General features: G+C 34.0%; 2 protein-coding genes across 2 annotated transcripts; one reads left to right on the plus strand and one right to left on the minus strand.

The window, feature by feature from the left end:
* The first annotated feature begins 3,432 nt into the window (after nucleotides 1-3,432).
* LOC138310578 (cerebellin-1-like) lies at nucleotides 3,433-5,628 on the plus strand. The gene is made up of 4 exons (XM_069251850.1): nucleotides 3,433-3,584; nucleotides 3,825-4,058; nucleotides 4,497-4,526; nucleotides 5,098-5,628. The coding sequence occupies exons 1-4, from the start codon at nucleotides 3,437-3,439 to the stop codon at nucleotides 5,502-5,504; spliced, it is 819 nt and encodes a 272-aa protein (XP_069107951.1). The 5' UTR covers nucleotides 3,433-3,436; the 3' UTR covers nucleotides 5,505-5,628.
* A 4,366-nt stretch (nucleotides 5,629-9,994) lies between these two features.
* LOC138310623 (uncharacterized) lies at nucleotides 9,995-18,080 on the minus strand. The gene is made up of 4 exons (XM_069251902.1): nucleotides 18,009-18,080; nucleotides 12,292-12,365; nucleotides 10,792-11,016; nucleotides 9,995-10,212 (listed from the first exon to the last, which is right to left on the minus strand). Exons 2-4 carry the CDS (start codon nucleotides 12,347-12,349, stop codon nucleotides 10,064-10,066), a joined length of 432 nt encoding a protein of 143 aa, XP_069108003.1. The 5' UTR covers nucleotides 12,350-12,365; nucleotides 18,009-18,080; the 3' UTR covers nucleotides 9,995-10,063.
* Nucleotides 18,081-20,484: the final 2,404 nt, after the last annotated feature.

A 20,484-nucleotide genomic window follows, 5' to 3' on the forward strand; every position in this document is an offset into this window, starting at 1 on the left:
AATGTTTATTCTTGATAATTCATTAGTTATTCATGAACTACATTTGACACAAATAACATGAATATTCATGAAACTTCATGAACTAGAACAATTAATGAATATTCATGAACTTGAGTCGCGTTCATGAAGTTTAGTGAATGCAATATGGAGTCAGCGGCATCTTAATTTCATGAACTCTACTGGGGGTCCAGAATTGAACATTTCTATCAAACCAATAACAATTCTATTGGAATCAATTCAATATTTGTTGAAACAAGTTCTTATGCATTAGGTATAATCCATATATTAATATATAACATCAGAAGATCGCCAACAGTTTACTGTGTTCATTATATTTTCATACTGCCACAGATAAGTGCTAACAAAATCAGTTTTCACTGATACACAGCAATCAATTTCATAATACATTCCCAGTTAATTAGTATTTGTCCAAAATAAACCTATAGTTGTAAAGCATGATTGTTTATATGGACAATATAATTCAATAACATTTGACAAAATTTCACAAACAAACATATATGCGTAATCACTATGGCAATATCAGTGTGCAACAATTTCATGTTGAAAAAGAACTGCAGATAAATCAAAGCTTACCGAAAGTGTTCATTTGTGCTTAAAGAAATCCAGGAATGGAATAATCCGTTCATTAATGTGCCAAAATTTCCATTTTAAGATGAATAATATTTCGATCCCCTTCCACATGCCACCAGATACAGCAGCCATTTTGGATTGTGACTGTTTTGGCGGGAAATATATATAAAAGTTGTGACTCATGTGGTCATGTGACAAGTCAGGTGACTTCAGTGGATATTCAATAAAATTCATTAAAATGAAGGAAATAGCATTTCAAGAATCATTCATGAAGTTTTATGCATAACTGATATTCATTAAAATTCTTAAAAATGAATGAAACATTTTCCTTCATTTTGAAGAATTTTAATGAATATAAATGCATAAAACTTCATGGATAATTCTTGACACATTGATCATGAACAATCATGAATGTTTCATGGATTCTTAAAACTTCATAAATATTTCATGAGAGTCATTTGATGAATATTCATGAACTTTTTGATTTTTTTGATCAACCACAATCTGCTAATATCTTGAAAGTTCACGAATCATTCATGATGTCATGAATACCATCTCACAGGGGAGGTTATACAGTGCAGAACAAAGACTGCATACGGTCGAACCAAGTACCCAAGCACATTTCATTTCACATTTTACGGTGAAATTAGTAATAACAAAATTACTGATTGAGATATGTTTTCATCTCAACATACGTAAATTAAGCACATTCACACGCAATGTTACACAGTGCATATTTTCTGCGTTGTTTGGAATACATTTACTTATAAAACAATACAATTTGTAGCCGATGTGAATGATTTTCACAACTTAAAGCTTAATTTTTTTGAAATTCATAATTAGCCAGCAAATCAGCGACCGGGTTAAAATTCTCTTATGGGATCAATCTTGTATACATGGGGCTATTTCGAAGTTCTTTTTTTCATTTAGTTGGTTGTTCCCTTCAGGAGAAAGCGTATACTTATGTACAAGCGTTCAGAATATTGGATGAATGTGACATGACCATTGATAGGAAGAAATATAGGTTGTGACTCTGCTACTTAAAATAGGAGGACACAATAGAAAATAAAACAAACCACAAAAACATCAGGAAACGCTTCTTTTCTACCAAAGTATAACAGTAAATCTTCATAGCTCTCTAGATATTCATAAAACACACATTGTAGAGGGACTGAAAATAAACGTTAGATCAACGGGGACATCGTAAAGGCGACCTATTTTTCCATCCTCGATACTCCAAGGGTTACGATCACTTACGATCTATACAACTCTTATCTATCTCATAGTAAAACTGAATGCAGATAAGAGGACAAAATATGAACCAATCGAGGCCTGAAAAAATTTTCTTTGAAGACTACAGAGAGAGCGACGTCCACCTTCAAAGCCACACAGTCAACCACAGTGTATCATATTGATGTACATCAAATGACTAAATTACCTGTTTTGTTCTGTTGCCTCCAGTTTTATAATGAGATAGTCTAGGGGTGTAAAGATAGTAAGTCCTCGGAACCACTGGAGTATCAAGAATGCTATTCTTCGTAATTCGTTTGTCGTGTGTCCTTTAACATTTTACATTGTCGACTTCTATGTGAAAACGTGGAATTCGCCGACACCGTTTGGTATCGGGCTTAGATCATCTCCTTTGAAGACTGCATATAAAAGTACCACCAAGAAGCGATATTTGCTTTGGTCGTCGTAGCAATCCGTCGTGATTTGAGGCGGTTTCCATATTATGAGGAAATGGCGACGACGTCGAGGAAAATTGAAAGTTTAAAAAAAAATAAAAAAACAAGTATATTGATGTATATTGAATATGTTCCACTGCTGACAAACAGTATTTTTTTCTCTATAAAAAAAGAAAAAAAACAGGAGCAGACGAATTAGTAATTTTCTTCATTTACGAATTTAATTACTTTACACATTTACCACCGTTGAAAGATTTGAGCTTCTAATTTTACTTCAAGATTATTTTAGATAATTTATTGCGTCCCCAAACTTTCTGTGGTACCATGTCCTAATTGGAATGGTTAAGTGATTGTGCATACACAAAAAGCTAAACAAGTTATTTGATATTATTTTTTGTGTAAATTAGACATATTTCTACACAATTAAACACCAATTATTGTTCGAATGATGAGTATGGTGAATGCTCTGCCGGCGGTGTAGCATCTTTAAAAATTTATGTCCTGCAGGTAGGGGGGGGGGGGGCTAGAATTGTATCTCCTGCATCTATTGCATTATCTTAAAAGGCGAGTAAATTCAGTATCTTAATTTTTCTTTCTTCATAACGTTTCCCTTGACACCACCTCCTTTTTGGCCTTCACTTGACCCTGGCTGTTAATAGGACATTTATTTAATCAAAGAAACAAATGCATTTGTTGTAAAGACCAAGGTAAGTGGCCCTTTTCGGTGTTAACATTTTGTAAACTTTATTTGTTTGTTTGTTTGAATAAATCAGCGTCCTATTAACAGCCAGGGTTATGTAAGGACGGTCTTTTATGTATGCAGTGTGTTGTGTGTGTGTGTGAAGTGCGAGGTGGGTGTTTTGTCGTATATTCGTGCTATGCCTTTGATCACAAACGGCATTTTTATTATGCTATATTATGCCGAAGACACCATGCAACACACATAATCCGGTCATATACTGACAACGGGCGAACCAGTCGTCCTACTCCCTGTATGCTGAGTGCTAATTAGGAACAGAAACCACTACTTTTATAGACATTGGTAAACCCGTCGTATCCGTTATCTATAAGCCAGAATGTTAGACTACATACAATTAAGGTCAGGCCTTATCTAATAGTTTATATATGTGTAAGTCGCACTCCAGACGATATTTGTGAACATGGCATGGTGCTTTATTTTTACGGTATGTGTCCTAATACTGGACGTGTCGTTAGGGCTAGCCAGTCCTTCTATGGTTGGAGATGCGTCCACTGATCCAGTTTTGCTCCAGGTTCAACGTCTCCTGCTAAAACACGAAGCTCAAATAGGTAACAACGACTGTCATTCCTACTTTAATTGTCTGCTATATTTTTTTTTGATACCGATCAGTGTTTACTAAACGTTTCGTCACGCTTGATGATTTTACTGGTGGCTTACAACCTTTATCTGAAGGACAACACAGATTTCTTGTGAAAACTTCGTTGACTAAGAATGCTATTTTTGTATCGTTCCTAAAGACTTATATGAAAATAACATAATCTGTGAATTGTACGTTTTGCCATATACAGAGGCCCTCCAAAAGGAAAACATCCGACTTGCAGAGAAATCTTCTACTCTGGAAGGAGAAGTTAAATTTCTTCGAGAGAAAACTGTTTCACTTGAAGAGAAAATCGTAACTCTCGAAGACAAAATCACTTCGCTAGAACATTATCAGCGTTCTGCTGATCAGACTGAGATCATTAGACCGTGTCCAGAGGAATCGGGAGGAATCGATGAATCTCGAACAACAAGACAACCTAAAGGTACTTAAACAAAATGGTAGCTGTTATAGATATCGTGTTCATCTTATAATATACACATGCGAAGTAGTATCTTCCTGCGTGCGCCATCAAACACAAACTCACAAACGAACTAACCAATGGTATTACCAGATACATAAAGTAAGTTAAAGGGTTTTAAAGGAACTACCATTCGTCGGTGATGAATCAGCTTTAAGCCTACGACTAGTATTTGCTATTGTACTAACTTTTATCGGTGAAATATAATGAAAGTGCCGTGTGTAAGAACAAAATTGATATTGCATTTCATATGACGTTCAAAATACACAAAATGCGTTATTACTGTGATTTTGTTTTTCGTACAAAATTTAAAACAATATTGATTTTAAGACTCTCATCGTGATGATTCAGATTTGATACAATCTTGTTTTTGTTGCTTTTCATTTTTATTTCGAATTTCAGATGGGGCCAAGAAAGTAATCAAACGTGTCGGTAAGTCTAAAATATCTTCTTTGTTAAGAAAACCATGAATGAAAATTCACCATTCTCGAAAAAGCGTTCTCCTCTGACGATGATAATTTATAGGTTGATATTATAAGATACTGTATGTGTAAATATGAAAAATATGGATCAATTTGGATCAGAACATTTTGTAGAAACCCTACCCGAGGGTCACAAAATGTAGCAAACTAAATACCAATACCCGAGGCTTTCAGAGGGTTTAACAATGTTTTCCCGATCCAAAAAAAGGTCATGTTCTTCCTTTAAAAATGTCCAGAAAATTGATCTCTCATACTTTGACATTATGAATTTTTTTCTCATTAAAATACAAAACTAGTTTGAAAATTCTTTATTGATTAATTCCAAGAAAGCTTCGACACGATGTAATATCTACATGCATTAGAAACAGTGTGATATTTTAGCGCAGATTTTGGTCTTTAATTCAATTACAGTTCTGACTGTACTACACCCGTAATTGTGATCAACATTGTTGAACGTTTCTTTCTATATACTTTGGTTTTTTGTTTTATAAATTAAACATTGGAATTTCGTTATTTTGCAGACTCCACTACCGACAGTATAATAGCATTCCACGCCATTCTCTCACACACAATCCCAGACCCTACCATCGGACATATCGTTCAGTTTGACAAAACCGTTACAAACATCGGCTCACATTTCAATTCCCAAACCGGTGAATTCATCTGTCCGGAAGTTGGCGTTTACCAGTTTTCTTGGACGATCAAAGTTTATAATATTCAATGGATGGTTACAGAATTGGTTCGGAACGGCGTGGTAATAGGTTCGGGCATGAGCGGGGACGATAATCAATGGACAACCGGCTCGGCGTCAGCAATAACAATGCTGGTTCCTGGTGATTCAGTTTGGGTACGAGTTACAGCGGACCACAGTGGTGGAGCCGATATCTACCCGACATTTACCATGTTTAACGGATTTCGTCTGAACTAGGTAAAGTGACAGATACCCCCAGTGCACTTTTGTTTGTTATTGCCACATACAAAATAACAGCAGTCATATGACGTTCACGATAAATTGAAAAAAAAAAATGGTATCAATAAACGTGAAAGCCTAAGTCGTAGTTCAGGTCTGTGGTATCGTTTACTGTAGTGTCAACAGCGTGTGTGTATGCTCGTTAAACCATATAAACCACACTAAATCAGATATATGTTTGTTAATTCTAAATTATTTGTTTTGGTTTATTTTATTTACGCCCTATTAACATCATGTAACATTTGTGAAAGTGGTGCTGTGTCTTCTTGTATAGTAGAAATCTTGCCCTTTTTATAGTGCTATATCACTGAATCATGCCGCCGAAGACACCAAGCGACACACCCCACCCGGTCACATTATACTGACAACGGGCGAACCAGTCGTCCCACTGCTTGGCTTTGCAGGTAGGGCGTAAGGATTATACCTGCTGCCCCTATTGTATGATCAGAAAAATCTTTTACCGTATATAAACCACACATAAATGTAGTCACATTTTACGATCATGCAGTAGGGGCAGCAGGTACAATTCTTACACCCTACTTGTAGGGCAGACTTTATTTTTATATAACAAGTCAAATTAATAACAAATCATCTAGACATTATGTAGTTTGTTGTGAGGGAGTGTATTTTAGGAGGCTGTGGTATAAGTCTGACCCATTCTGTAGCACGAAGTCATTGAAGGTTACTGACAATAAACAGTATTTCATGTATTTATGCCATTGAATAGGTGATCATGTCAAAAAAAGATAACAGATAAACTTGATCAACAACATTCACGCATTTGGGGAACTTGTTTATCCAATCAGTCGATTCTATTTATTGTAACTGTATAGCCGGTTAGTTTCACAGATCAAATTTTCGCGATTTGATCTATAGAAAGTCAAATTTTTAGCGGTTTAAAATTTTCGCGATATGGGTTTAAGGGTAGATATCATTCAACCATTTCTCAAGATTTCGCGGATCAAATTTTCGTGATCATAGCATTGCCCCTCGAAATCGTGAAAATACCCGGCTATATGGTATTCTGAATGTCCCTCCATCAATCTGTCTTTTCACATCACAAGATAAACTTGTTACAATTATTTTTAATTAAAATCAAAACTGGGTGACTTTAGAACTTAAAGTTGAGTTTTTGAAGAAAGAAGAAAACAGCTGCTGTTTACAGTATGTTTCAATGTTCAATATACTGATACAACACTATCATTTAACAGAGAACATACATTACTACGTGGATAAAGGGAGATAACTTTATTTTCTTTATTAAACAATTGTCATGAAAGACATGCTTTTAATGATTAACAATTGCAACGTGAACATAACTTGGTTTATAGACTATTTTGCGACTCACGCACATCAAAAGGACATTTTGCGACTCACGCACATCAAAAGGACAAAATATTTAAGTATTCAAATGATTAACATTTCTTTGTTCTTTATATGTTGAAAACAACAAATTTGAAAATATGTATACATCGATTCTATTATTGTACGGATAACTGCATTTAAAAAATCACCTTTATACAATAAACAACAGAAACGATGTGATCTGTCGCTTTTTTTAGTTTGTGACAGCCATAACCTTTTCTCCCCTTTTACAGAAACACTGTACTCTCTCGCGTTCCGAGAAACGATTGCGTCAAGTCTTTACTCTCTCGCTATATTTACATTCGTTTTCTGACAGCCCACGTATCCCTATGACCTCTTCTCCCTTTTACTCAATAGAAAAACTATACTCTGTCACCATCTTAACATTCGTTTTTCTAACACCCACATATCCCTCTGACCTCTTCTCCCTTTTACTCAATAGAAAAACTATACTCTGTAACCATTTTAACATTCGTGTTTTTCTGACAACCCACATAACCGTCTGACCTCTTCCCTCCTCCTTTATATTAATTAGTACGTTTCTGTCATACCTCGTCAATACACATGTTTAATTCCTGAAACAATTCATCATTGCATGTCATACTTCTCATAGATACTGTCTTCCTTCACCCTTCATTTTCACTGGTTTTAGTGTGTCAACCTGTCACTTAATGAAAGAATTTTCAGAAAAGTATGATATTTCCATAACTACCACAATGAAACACATGTTTATCCAAGTTCCTGAATGTGAACCGATGTCTCATGAACTAGCGCCTTTACTTTTAGCTATTAAGCATTTCTTAAAATCTGTAATGCTTTCATATAAAGAATTTTTAGTTAAGAATAATTTCTTTAAATCTATGATGCTTTCCTGTGAAGAATTTTAAGTTAAGGAGCATTTCTTAAAATCTGTAATACTTTCCTTTGGATAATTGAAAGTTAAGGAGCATATTTTTCAAATCTGTAATTCTACAGATCTATAAAAATTTAAGTTAAGGAATTCCATAATTTGTTTGTGCAGCACTGTGAAGTTATCGTTCTTTTCCTATCTTATGCCATTTGCGGTCTCATATACTTATCGTGGATGAAAATGTCGCCCTACCATTGTTATGTTGAATGTTTTGGGTTGAGGAAAAATGGTGACAAGTATCGGTCTTCTGGTTATTTCTGCTCTCCCCCTTATTTACTTAGTTGTGTTTTCTTGTTGGGAGTTCTGGTGCTTACACGATTGGACCAGAACTTCTTTTTGTTCATCCTGCCTTTGTGCCAAGTGAAAATATCGTACTCTTTCCAAAAGGGTTGTTGACTGTATTTGGCCAAAGTGGTATTTCCTTCCATTTTTACCATCTTTGATCCCTGTCATTATTTATGAAATCTACTCCTCTTTCTTTCCCGAAAAGGATATTTCATATTTTAAACCAAAGGATTACATGTAGGGTCATTATGTGGCCCCCGATCACAGTGGTTGCACGTTGAATGTATGCGTTCCGAATTTCAAAATAGTGATCCGAAATCCTGTTCTTCAACTCACCTAATCGACCTAATCACCAGTTGTTCAAAAGGTGATTCAGCTACTCACTAGTTTAACGACAATTTTCAAATCGAGATAAAAAAAATTCTGGTAATACAAAAATTACTTTTTTTATAAGAATCTGAAGAACTCCGTTCTTTACTTACTTGCTGCGTTTAGTGAAGATATGATCTCAATTTTTGCAGTCAATGAGAAATGAAAATTTCACTAATCATGTGATTAAGCTAACCATGCTTTGAACAACTGGGCCCAGCACTTTCATTCGAGTTATTCAATTCTTATATAAATCTGATGAATCATAGAGGAATTCAGATCAAAATGAAATTATGTTATGTACAAATAACATTTGTACTATTCGCAGGGTATTGTAGTCTTGATTTGTTTGTTTGTTGTTGTTGTTGTTGTTGTTGTTGTTGTTTTATAAACTACAAGTATATAGTGCATGTCCAAAGTTGCTATTGTAAATCAAGGATAGCTTTATTTGTAAACAACTAATGTTATTGTTGAACACAATTAAATTCTACTTGTTAGACATTTACGAGTGTCAGGAGTGGTTAAAATGTCCCGACATATTACCGCAAGCCCTCCAACTTTGGTACACGAGTTCGAATTCCTTGTGAGCCAGTTGCTAGGTATTGACCGCTGGTCGATAAGATATATCATATACATTAAATATTTTACTTCCATTTTCATAACATGACACGAACACAACTATGTTACTTAAACAGGATCTGTCGCTTTGACGATCGCTATATCTGGAATTCATACAGTGCTGTTCACACACTGTGTAGATGCAAGGATTTTTACATTTTAAAAGTCTTCATTTTCGCTTATATCAAGGTTATATGTTCCGTAAATTGCATACTCACGATTTAATAAAAAGCTTTTAACAAGTTTCTCACAACTTAATATTACTAAATTTGGGGAATTAAAACAATTACAATGCATAGAATGTTTTTACAAATCAAAGAGAATTCACAAAATTAATTCTAGCAATGCTGCAATAAAGCACCGTAATATTTGTCCATGTCTTTGAATGGTTATAACAGTTTCATTCATCTTGACGTATGGTTTTCAATGGATTACGTTAGAGAAAAATAGCATGTCAGACTTTTCACACATATCACTTTAATAAAGAAAAACATGTTTGTCCATGACATACGATATTTTTAGAACTAATGTCGTCAAAACCATTGATATTACAAGAAAAAAAAAACAAAAAAAAAGATTTCCCAGCGTTTATGACACGTAATGTTCTAGCTTTATAGTAAAAATCAGGTGACAGATTGGTATTTTTCCTGTTCTTTTTTCATGGAAACTCGGTGGAATGCGTTGCTTGTGGTAATCGGCAACATGCTTTGAACAGTGATATACCTCTACACAAGAAGACACAATCCGAAAATATCACAGCCTCCCATAACTCCATCACACACGTATGACACCACATACACTGGATGTCATTCTTTAATAACCCAGGTGTTTACAGAACGTAAATTTGATAAACCAAACAAGATGAAAACTTTCAACTGATAAATAACTCACTCATGATATCCTCTATCAGTATTCTTTAATAATGTTATAATAATTGTGATAAAATATACATTCAATCTTCTTGGGGTGATTAATGACAAAACACCCAGGCTGGCATTTCCCTGAGCCCTCTGCAGTCCACTCGCCCGCCGCTGTGACAGCGACATTCGCCATGCCCAATCACGGGATCAAATACATCTCCAACCTGGCGTATTTCACCGTTGTAGACACAGCCGTCACCTGAATGAAATAAATTAAGTTATATTTATGTGGGAGTTAATGATATAAACACTTAGTACAAATAAGGAAATGTACTATTAACCCTCTGTTCAGTACGTGGTTGAGTTCCATGGAAGATATTTTCTTTCCCAACCCAGAGAACAGTACAACTACCAGAGTGGGATGTGTTGCTTGGTATCTTCGGCGGCATGCCATAGTGATATAGCGCTATAAAAACGGCAAGAGTTCCGCTATACAAGAAGACACAACACAAACATATCGCAGTCTCCCAAAACACACACCCGCACTTCATACACACAACACATCGCATACATTGGAGGCCGTTCTTACATGACCTTGGCTGTTAATTGGACGTGATAATAACAAACAAACAAGTTTACAATGCTAAATAAAATCCTTATGGACACGAATTCTAATTTCTAGGATCTAATTATGTATAAGTCGCATCATCATTCAGTCATTTTATATCACAGAGTTACCTCCCTTGCCCGTAGGGTATCCAACAATATTCAGAAACAAATTACGTCAGAATCCGCACCTATCCGAAAGGGCTGATACAGAATATACAGAAAACATTACCTGGACAAACCATGCAACGATTTCCTTCCGATGGAACTGGAGCCATCTGGAATTGACACTCCTGAATTTCGGGGCAGTTGTTGTTGAAATATCTGCAGTACGTGCAGTTAGCTTCCCACCCTTTCACACACATTTTCAGGGCACCGCTCACTTCAATAGGCTTTTTGTCACAGAACTCCACGCACTTTTCGTACATTCTTGACCGTCGTGCTCGTGCGGTAACCGCTGGTAAAATAGAGAAAATAATTCAGTTATATTTGATGTACTAAAACTAATAATAAAATGTAATAAGAAAGTACTGGTGGTCAAGTGTATTGTAATCATTTACCCCCGAAAACGCATTTGAACTCATCTTATTAAAATGCTGGCAGAGTGCATTATACATGTTCAGGGGTGATTGAGTTAAACTTGTCGCACAACAATCGAGGTTATTAATTACTGTAACAGAAGAATTCAATCTCTTCATCCTGCTGTGTTCCTTTGATATGAATCATATTGTCACTGGTGGAAGAACATTAATCGATACAGAGTCGTTATCTACAACATCGAACCTTTCAAATTAAATAGAGGTTCCCCAACAAGTGACTGTTGTTTATCATGTTTATCAAACTCTCGTTAGTTAATTTTCAAATTTTTAAAAGACACGAGCTGTATATTAACTAACGAGAGTTTAGATAAACATAATAAACAACAGTCACTTGTTGAGGAACTTATTTATCCCATAACTTTAACTCAACATTTATAACGTGGTGACCATTATCTCGTCTTCATTCAGGGAAACTTACCACCATACAATGTGTAATGATATCTTTCCGCCATTAAATATAGTGCCTTAATAGTGAACTAATATTCTATTGTTTAGTACTTTGAATACGCGCATCTACCTGTTATACAGTAAATACAATGCTATTTAAAGAAAATGTGCTATGAAAAGTAGCCTGAAGTTGAAAGCCAATCGGAATCAAGAGATCTTGGAATTGACCAATCAGAGGCGCCGTAGGTGTTTACACACTGGAGTGTGTAAACATAAATAATAACCAACTGCTATGAAATTTATCACATGGTTTTTCCATTGTGAAACATGCATAGTTATGGAATAAATTGTCATTCCCACTGTTCTTTCAACTAATATTTCTTTTACTATTACAGTAACTTTTATACATTAATCTTACTGCTCCAACTAAAACCGATATCTCTCTTCCTAAACTTTATGGAAATATTCGAATGAGGCAAACCATAAACACATTATGTTTTCAAAGCAAATTATCCTATCAAAGTTAATTTGCTGATGAATTTTCGACCCGCACTTTGGTCCTATTCTGATCTTCTCATTATGTATAAAGAAAAATGTTCACCAAATGTGCAGCAAGAATAAAACCAAAATGAGGAAGGTTTGATTTTATTTCTTATTGACGTTGGAACATCAGAGTGTAGTGTTTTGGGAGGCTGCGGTATATTCGTGTTTTATTTTAATAATTGTCGGTTTGTTCTGAGACTTACAAGCAATCCCCAAGCAGAGCACCGCAAACAACACACGGACATAAAAAGTCTGGGCCATTGTTGAAACTGTAGATCTGAAAAGAAAGAGGAAAAAACAAAGCATACATTAATAAGTGGTGCTTAAGTTTGATATGATGACCATATCTGTTTCCATTTACTATGTACTATACGTGTTTGCTATCTATATTTTTCTCTGGCAAAAGCAGGAGCGGACGAATCTGTAGTTTCCTTCAATTACAAAAGTTACTTACTTTACACTATAATCACCAATGAAAAATCTGAGTCTCGAATTTTAACTCAAGTTAGTAAAAATAAGTTTTATTCCGTCCCGAAATAATGGAAAGAATGGCACTATTGAAATCTGGCTATGGCTGGTACCTTCCATTTCAAATACATCGTCGTTTGGGCTCTTACACAGTTTCAAAAACGATCTCTGTCACTCAGCTTACGGAGCATCTTTCCTTGTCTCAACCGGCAGAGCTCTAATTTTTCACACCGGAGACCCGGGTTCGATTCCCGGTCGGGGCACTAGACAGAAATGTGTTTCCCCTGTTCTTCTAAACACCACACCACTTACATAAGACCCATCTGATTCATCCCATACTACCGTTCTAAAAATACCATTTGTCGGCGGTGAAGCATCTTAACTATTACACTTTACATGGCATATATTTTGCTTATCTTTTCTCTGCATAAGTGATTTGTTCTTCCTAAAGTTTCGGCATTGATTGACAACCTGAATTTCTTTCATTTTCCTTTCCTTATCAGGTTCGTACCAGTTATACCGATTCGGCATCAAATGGATCACATTTGGATATTTTCCAATATGTCGACTCCCATATTAACGATACGCGTTATTTCAACAAAACCATAGACCCTTCCTCCTCCCTCTTAGTCCAAATTCTACTTTTTCATTTATTAATTCATATTACTACTTATATATCTTTAGACAACTCTGTGCTATTGATTTATTGAAATTCTATAATTCTCAATCAGTACGTAAAATAACTTTCTATGTGCACGTGCTGTCCATCAAGAATGTGCATACATTTACAAATAATTAAATTAAGGTGACAAATTAACATAATTGTCTTAAACAATAAATTTTGTTTCTGTCTTCCTCTATATGAATTGTACATTATATTTTTTTATCATTGTATCAAGAATTCAAGTATAGAAAGATTAACCTAAAGATAAATTTCAACCATAAAACGAAGTACACTGTATTACCTATATGAACAATCACACGGATATAAAAAGTATTATCTAAATATATCGACATAAATTGAAATACAATGTAGACATAATCTATACAATTTCATCGAATATGGATATTTTCTGTCCATTTCGATACGAAATGTGTAATGTCGGTTCTACCATATTGCATCCAAATAGTGCGAACCATTTATTTCGGTTTGACTCGTACGTTCCATTTCAGATACATCAGTTGTTCCGGTACGAACCTGCTAATGGAACGCACAGTAAGTATGCAAAAGTATTTGCATGCATGCGTCATATGTCTAGCAAGTATTTCTGATAAGAATAAGTCTTGTGTCGTGCATTCATTTCCTGTATAACTAATTTCAGATGATTCACGAAAATGCACTTGTCACGTTCATTCATCTGAATAACAATAAAGGACATTCACATACTTTAAGTTTATTCTTAAGGGCTGTCATATATATAAGACGGAAGGGGGTTCGTATTATTACCATAATGTTATAGGCATATGACAAAAACAACCAAATCGTATATTGAGACAGTCCCTTATGAGTTCATCGTGTCATGGATCGAAAAATGTAACACTTTTGACTATTTATGTATCAACTTTCTTTTACGTTCGATCTACCTTCGCGAAGTTCTCGATCAAAGAAATTCGTTTAAGTTTTGGTAAATCTTTGCGAATGTGTTTTTGAAATGGAAATCGCGAAATTTAATAGCCGCGAAAAAAAGTTGGTTTGCAGTATTCGCCTTTCAAAACCTTTTGTGTAAAGGGAACCAATTCAGCTTTATTAATTAGATATATGACAAAGGATATAATTATTATCTCTCTGATACGGTCACTTGAGGAATCGAAGATCTAAAAAATATGATAACTGTCTACTGTAAGAAAGCGTTTTTGTGTATAATTGCATAACTCGTTACTTTGCACTTATGGGAGACTCAGGGGAGACTATTCTCAAATAATCATGTCTGTTAATTTGTATGTAGTCACACATATAACGACATTGACAGTTTACGAGAGTTTACTGCTATAGTACATTTGTCATTGCCTTTGCCATTTCGAGTTTTATTTTATGTAATGATATGAAAGGTAATTACTGGCTATTTGTATTATTTATTTAAGCGAGTTCCTATTGGGATAGTAAATCGCAAAAACATTTCACCGAATAAATGTTTCAAAACTACATACAAAGTAGAAGCAAGACGTTTCGATCGCGAAACCAAAACGTCGTTATGTAAAAAAAATGCGAATTGACGTCGACGTGAAGATAAGTTGGTGTTACAAAATTATCTGCTCTTGCGTGAAGATATTAATTGTGAAGTCATGTGTTTCCGAAGATAACGCCATACTTTTCAGAGAAAATGACGTGAGTTGCGCTCACAAAATAATGACGTCACAATTGATACGTAACATTTAGCGGAAAGTAACTCCGTAAGATGAAAAGACGGAATAGGCGATACCATACATTTATCTATTTCAGAATTATTTATTTACAAGATCTTAGAAAAATGCTTTCCATTACTCCAATTATAGTAACGTTTATGGAAGTCGCTCATCCATTGGATTTAGCATAAAACGTAACATGATTTCTAACATGACGTATATAATACCATGTCAAAATTCAGTTTGATAACAAATATGATTGATAAAAAACAGAATATGTCGTTTGACTCACCTTTCGTTACATTGATAAGCAATTATTCAAAAGCTGTTTGTCAACAACTATTTTTAAACCAATGGACTGTATAAACTGTCAACGATATACGACAAGCTTTTATCAGATTGACAATAACTTCTGTCCTTCTGTTAATTAAAACAGGAACTTTGATATCTAGTTTTTGTTTTTGCCATCGTGAATGCAAGCCTCTGAAGATGCACTTTATGGTCCCGTTATAGGACAATAAATGACAAATGAATGTAGTAGATGTCACTTCTCTGACAAAATGATTCCATTGATACAGCTTCACGTTTGGCATTATGTTAAAAGAAAAGCTGTTTGTTTCGTACACCAAAGGTTGTAACGTTAAACTTCCTATTAACAGCCACTGTCATGTAAGGACGTGTCAGGTGAAGATAGAAGAGGAAACGCGGAGATAAACCACCGATAAGCGGGCGGTAGCTGACAACTGTCCCACATCCGAACATCAAGTGTTTTATGTTGGGACATTTTAACCACTCGGCGAACGCGGTCCAAGAACACCAAAATCTGATTTGTTGGCTTAGCGCTTTTAGTAGGCGACTTTTAATACAATGTGACCTCTTGGTCTGTTTGACGCTATATTTGGCGACGGTACTTTTATAGACAAAATGTTTCATTATTACAACCAAAAACAAATCTACCACATGCTTCTAAATGGGCCAGCATATGCAACATATACCGTACAGGGGTATCGTTATCAAATCCTCCTAGAAATGTGTCTGACGCCATATAGAATCGATACAGGACCAAATGTGCAAGGACAACAACGTTTATTTGTACGATTCCCATTCCGAATGGCATGGTGGAAGAAGTACAAAAAGAAATAACTGCAAAAGCAATATATGTTATTCGGGACACATTGATGGAAACCTATTTAGAAATAATCTTTATAGTGCAATGCAATTATCCTAACCTCATGTGAAAACATCCTGAAATAATTATTTTGTCAGCTTCTTCTTCTTCCATATCACATAATACATATATTTTTGTCTACCTTCAAGTATCTTAGATATCTGGGTATATCTTGAATACGAAGTTCATTAATTATGACTGTAGGTCGATGTTAGGCGTCTTATATTTATGGAATAGACAGCTAGATGAAATTTTCAAGAAGATATCAAAGCTACGCCATTACTCATGTATTACATTTCAGAGCTTTAAGTTCAATCCAAGAGCCGAGTGGTTGAGATGTCCCGACATATTACAACATGCCCTCTACCTCTTGGTCGCGAGTTCGAATCACATGTGGGGCAGTTTCCATGTATGGGGGGCTTTTATCAGGGTACTCCGGCTGGTCTCACCTCTCAATCTTTGGACTGTATTAAATGACATTGACTGATAGGAGGACGTTAAACCAATGAAATCAAATAATATAATCCGGTTTGACCTTGACGAGGAAACAATGCAACAGGATCCGTTCTGCTTAATTATATTTATTATATATGATCGTAATAATGATGGGCCCCAATACATATTTAAAATATCTTACGAATTATTGTCGGGTAAGTTATCTTCTTAATTGTGTCGGTATCATTCGTTGTGAACGTTTGCTTTAAATTAGGAATTAAGACGTTATTATGTATCATAATTAAAATGCTAATATTTTACTTTGACAGAAATATTAACTGAAGCAAGGAAATCTGATGAATCTGAAAAAACACAAGATTTTTTTTTTCATCCCATTATTTTCTCCTGTCAAAGTACTCTTTGTCGTAATTTTAAATTCGTGGATGTAATTATTTCCATTTTTTTTAACTTTGAATTTATATTCACCAAAAACAAGTAATGATCTAATAAATCAATATACCTGTCAGTTATTTTGAGATCAAGTCAATATAACGTCACCTAATTATAAAAACATTAGGTTAAACCTTTAGTAAATGATAAAATGCAACATGATGTGTTATAAAAGTCTAAAATAATAATTGTGCTTTAAAAGTCTAAAATAATCTAAAATGAATGGTTTTTCCGGATATTTAATCTAAGATATTAATTAATTCTTATGGTCAAAAACATTAAAGCAAAGACTAAATTCACAACAATGAATCAAAATAATCGGTTTTCTCCGGATATTTCATCTAAAATATTAATTAATCATTATGGTCAAAAACATTAAAACTAAGCCTATTTCACCACAATGAATCAAAATAATCGGTTTTCTCCGGGTATTCAATCTAAAATATTAATTTAATTCCTCATACTAAAAAAAAATAGACGAAATTGACAACATTCAATCACTTACTTATTAAACAGTATTAAATGGTTATTTTATCTACAGTGAACCAATTTATTAGGATTTAATTGTATCCCACACATGTACAAGAAAGGCAATAATTTCCAACTAGACAAAAAAATAATAATAACGACAATGGTCAACATTTTCTACTTTGTATATCTCAATATAGATATTTAATTTTCATTTCTGATGGTGTATGTGAATATCTACACTTGCATTTTGTTTTATAAGAACAAAACAACATTTAAATATTTGAATTATTGCTTCTAATAATAAATAAATTATCATAAAAATATTATTGAGGACATAAAGGTGTCCTTTATTATTAAAAGCATATTAATCGTTATAAGATGTATCACTGAATCCAATCAGCTCTTGTGAGTACTTGGTATGTGCTCTGCAATTATTTCGTTGGCTTTTCACATCAATTTAACAAACAGAAATTATAATAATGAATATTATATTGTTTTTTAAGCTAACATGTCTCAATATTTCTGGAATATGACAATTAAATATACTTGTCAAACTTAACATTCTTGTAAAATACGTCGTTTTACCTCAATGTCAGTGTGGATTTCCTATGTGCCCTTAATCCATCTCCATATCCTGAGTATTCGAGAAAGTTTAACTCAATTCTGAATATATATACACCGTCTTTTCTACTCCATTCGACCTTTATTATAATTTTGAGAAATTAATCAAAATTACGTCAACAGTTTTTCACGATCCGTCAAAAATTGCATGTCCGCTGGTGTATTCATTAAGACTTTAATTGTGCATGTATCTTATTCAGGGCAACAGATAAACTTTCTCAACATTGATGCAACGTGTTCTTGACAATAATCTTTATCAAAATGTCCAGCAAGCCCATTATGCGATTAAAACAGCCATATGGATGTCATATGTTGGATAACGAAAGCTATAAAAAAAAAATACACATTTTAACGTCCATGGACAAAAATTGGCATCCGCTGTCCGCATTGGAGAGATTTCTGCTATATAGAAAACATTATTGTAATTAACATTTGGGATTTATCACAGCTATCGTTATATAATAAAAAGTTTTACTGTCTATGTTAAAGAAAGCATTTCAAAAGAGTATTTATTATCTCCAATGAAAGTGGTAGCGAGTCCTTTGCCTTTGATGATATCACAAAAAAAATCAAAAAGATATGATATTCATATAAAACAGAATATTTATTTAGAATCTCTAGAATAAAAATGGTAGCCAGTTTTCCTTGTGTTTTGATGATATCATGAAAAAAATCTTAATATGATGTTCATTTAAAACATACAGGTATTATTTATTTAGAATATGTAAAATAAAAATGATAGCAGTGTTCCTGGTGTATTGATGATATCATGGAAAAAAAAGCTAAATCTATTATTCATTTTAAATAGATTATTCAGTTAGAATGTCTAGAATGAAAATGATAGGGATTGTCCCTTTTCTTTTGATGATATCATGAAAAAAAGGATCAAAATTTGAAGTTCATTTAAAGCAAATTATTTATTTAGAATATTTTGAGAAAAAAATTATGATAGACAGTGTTACTGGTCATTTGATGATATCATGAAAAACGCAAAATCTGAAAATCATTTAAAACAAATTGTTTATTTAGGTTATCTAGATTAAAAAATGATAGGGAGTGTTTCTGGTCTTTTGATGATATCATGAAAAAATGATGTTCATTTAAAACATAGGTATTATTTATTTAGAATATCTGAAATAAAAATGATAGCAGTGTTCCTGGTGTCTGATGATGTCATGGAAAAAAAACAAAATCTATTATTCATTTAAAAAAAATATTTGTTTAGGATATCTAAAATAAAAATGATAGGGAGTGTCCCTTGTCTTTTGATGATATCATGACAAAAATAAAAATATGATATTCACTTAAATCAAAGTATCTATTTACAATGTTTCATCTAAAAATAAACACTTTAATGACATTAAAATAAACATAATTACATACACGACATATCACTGACCACATGCCCAGAGAGGGTCAAACATGGTAATAAATAAGTAACTGCCTTGTTAATGCTGTCACTCCGAAGACGCCTGGTGCCTGCTAAATATAATACCTCATTAATTAATTAATTAATTATAATAACATGTCGGGTTACACATGGCGCGCAACGTAATTTGCTAATTTCCAAAAACTGCAACAAAATGCATACATAATAACCGTTAAATGAAATGAACTGTTGCATGTAGCTTGAAACAGTTTTAGTGGTTTACGGGCTGCTTCTGTATGCAATGTGAACACGTGAGACTACATATCTGAAACTATTACATTGTATGTGTTTCCTATCGTGGATTTATTCTGTTCATTGTCTGCCTACATCTGGTTTGGTATCGTTTGAAAATGGTTTCTCGCGCTCAATTGTCGTTTCCGTAATATTATTTTTTATTTTTATTTTACCAAATGCATTGCAGCATAAGTGTTAATCATTTTGTATTTATCATCATCATTTTTTTAGGAGGGAGCGGTTGTTTCAATAAGAAATTTAAATTTACATTTACGGTATGTGTTCTATCTAACATTATCAACGAATTTTAACGTTAATTCAATGATCGCTATCCTGACGCGTTGGAATACATTAACAGTAAATGAAATCGAGCAGAAATTCAGCACGAAAAACCTGTTATTTCAAATTTCAATTTTCATTTCAAATTTAGTAAATCATCTCATACGCAAATATATAAATCTTTACAATGTCAAAACATGTTAATGTTTGAAATATTCCATGTCATCCGGAGGAAGAAAACATGACGCCATTTCGTGTTATATTTCGACAAAGGATCATTCAATAAGAAAGCCTTACCTGTTGGGTCATGTTCTTATTTGAACATTTCTTTCTTCAAAGATATTTAACTATAGATATAACATGTGTCCATCATTTCAACGCCTGCTTACCGCTCAACATAAAGGGACCGGATTACCGCTCAACATAAAGGGACCGGATTTGGTTTCCTTGTTTAGTTTCTTCGACGGCAGTCTTTAGAGGGATACCACTATCAAAGCG

This window comes from Argopecten irradians, chromosome 16 (assembly GCF_041381155.1).
Source record: "Argopecten irradians isolate NY chromosome 16, Ai_NY, whole genome shotgun sequence".
Classification (NCBI taxonomy): Eukaryota; Metazoa; Mollusca; class Bivalvia; order Pectinida; family Pectinidae; genus Argopecten; species Argopecten irradians.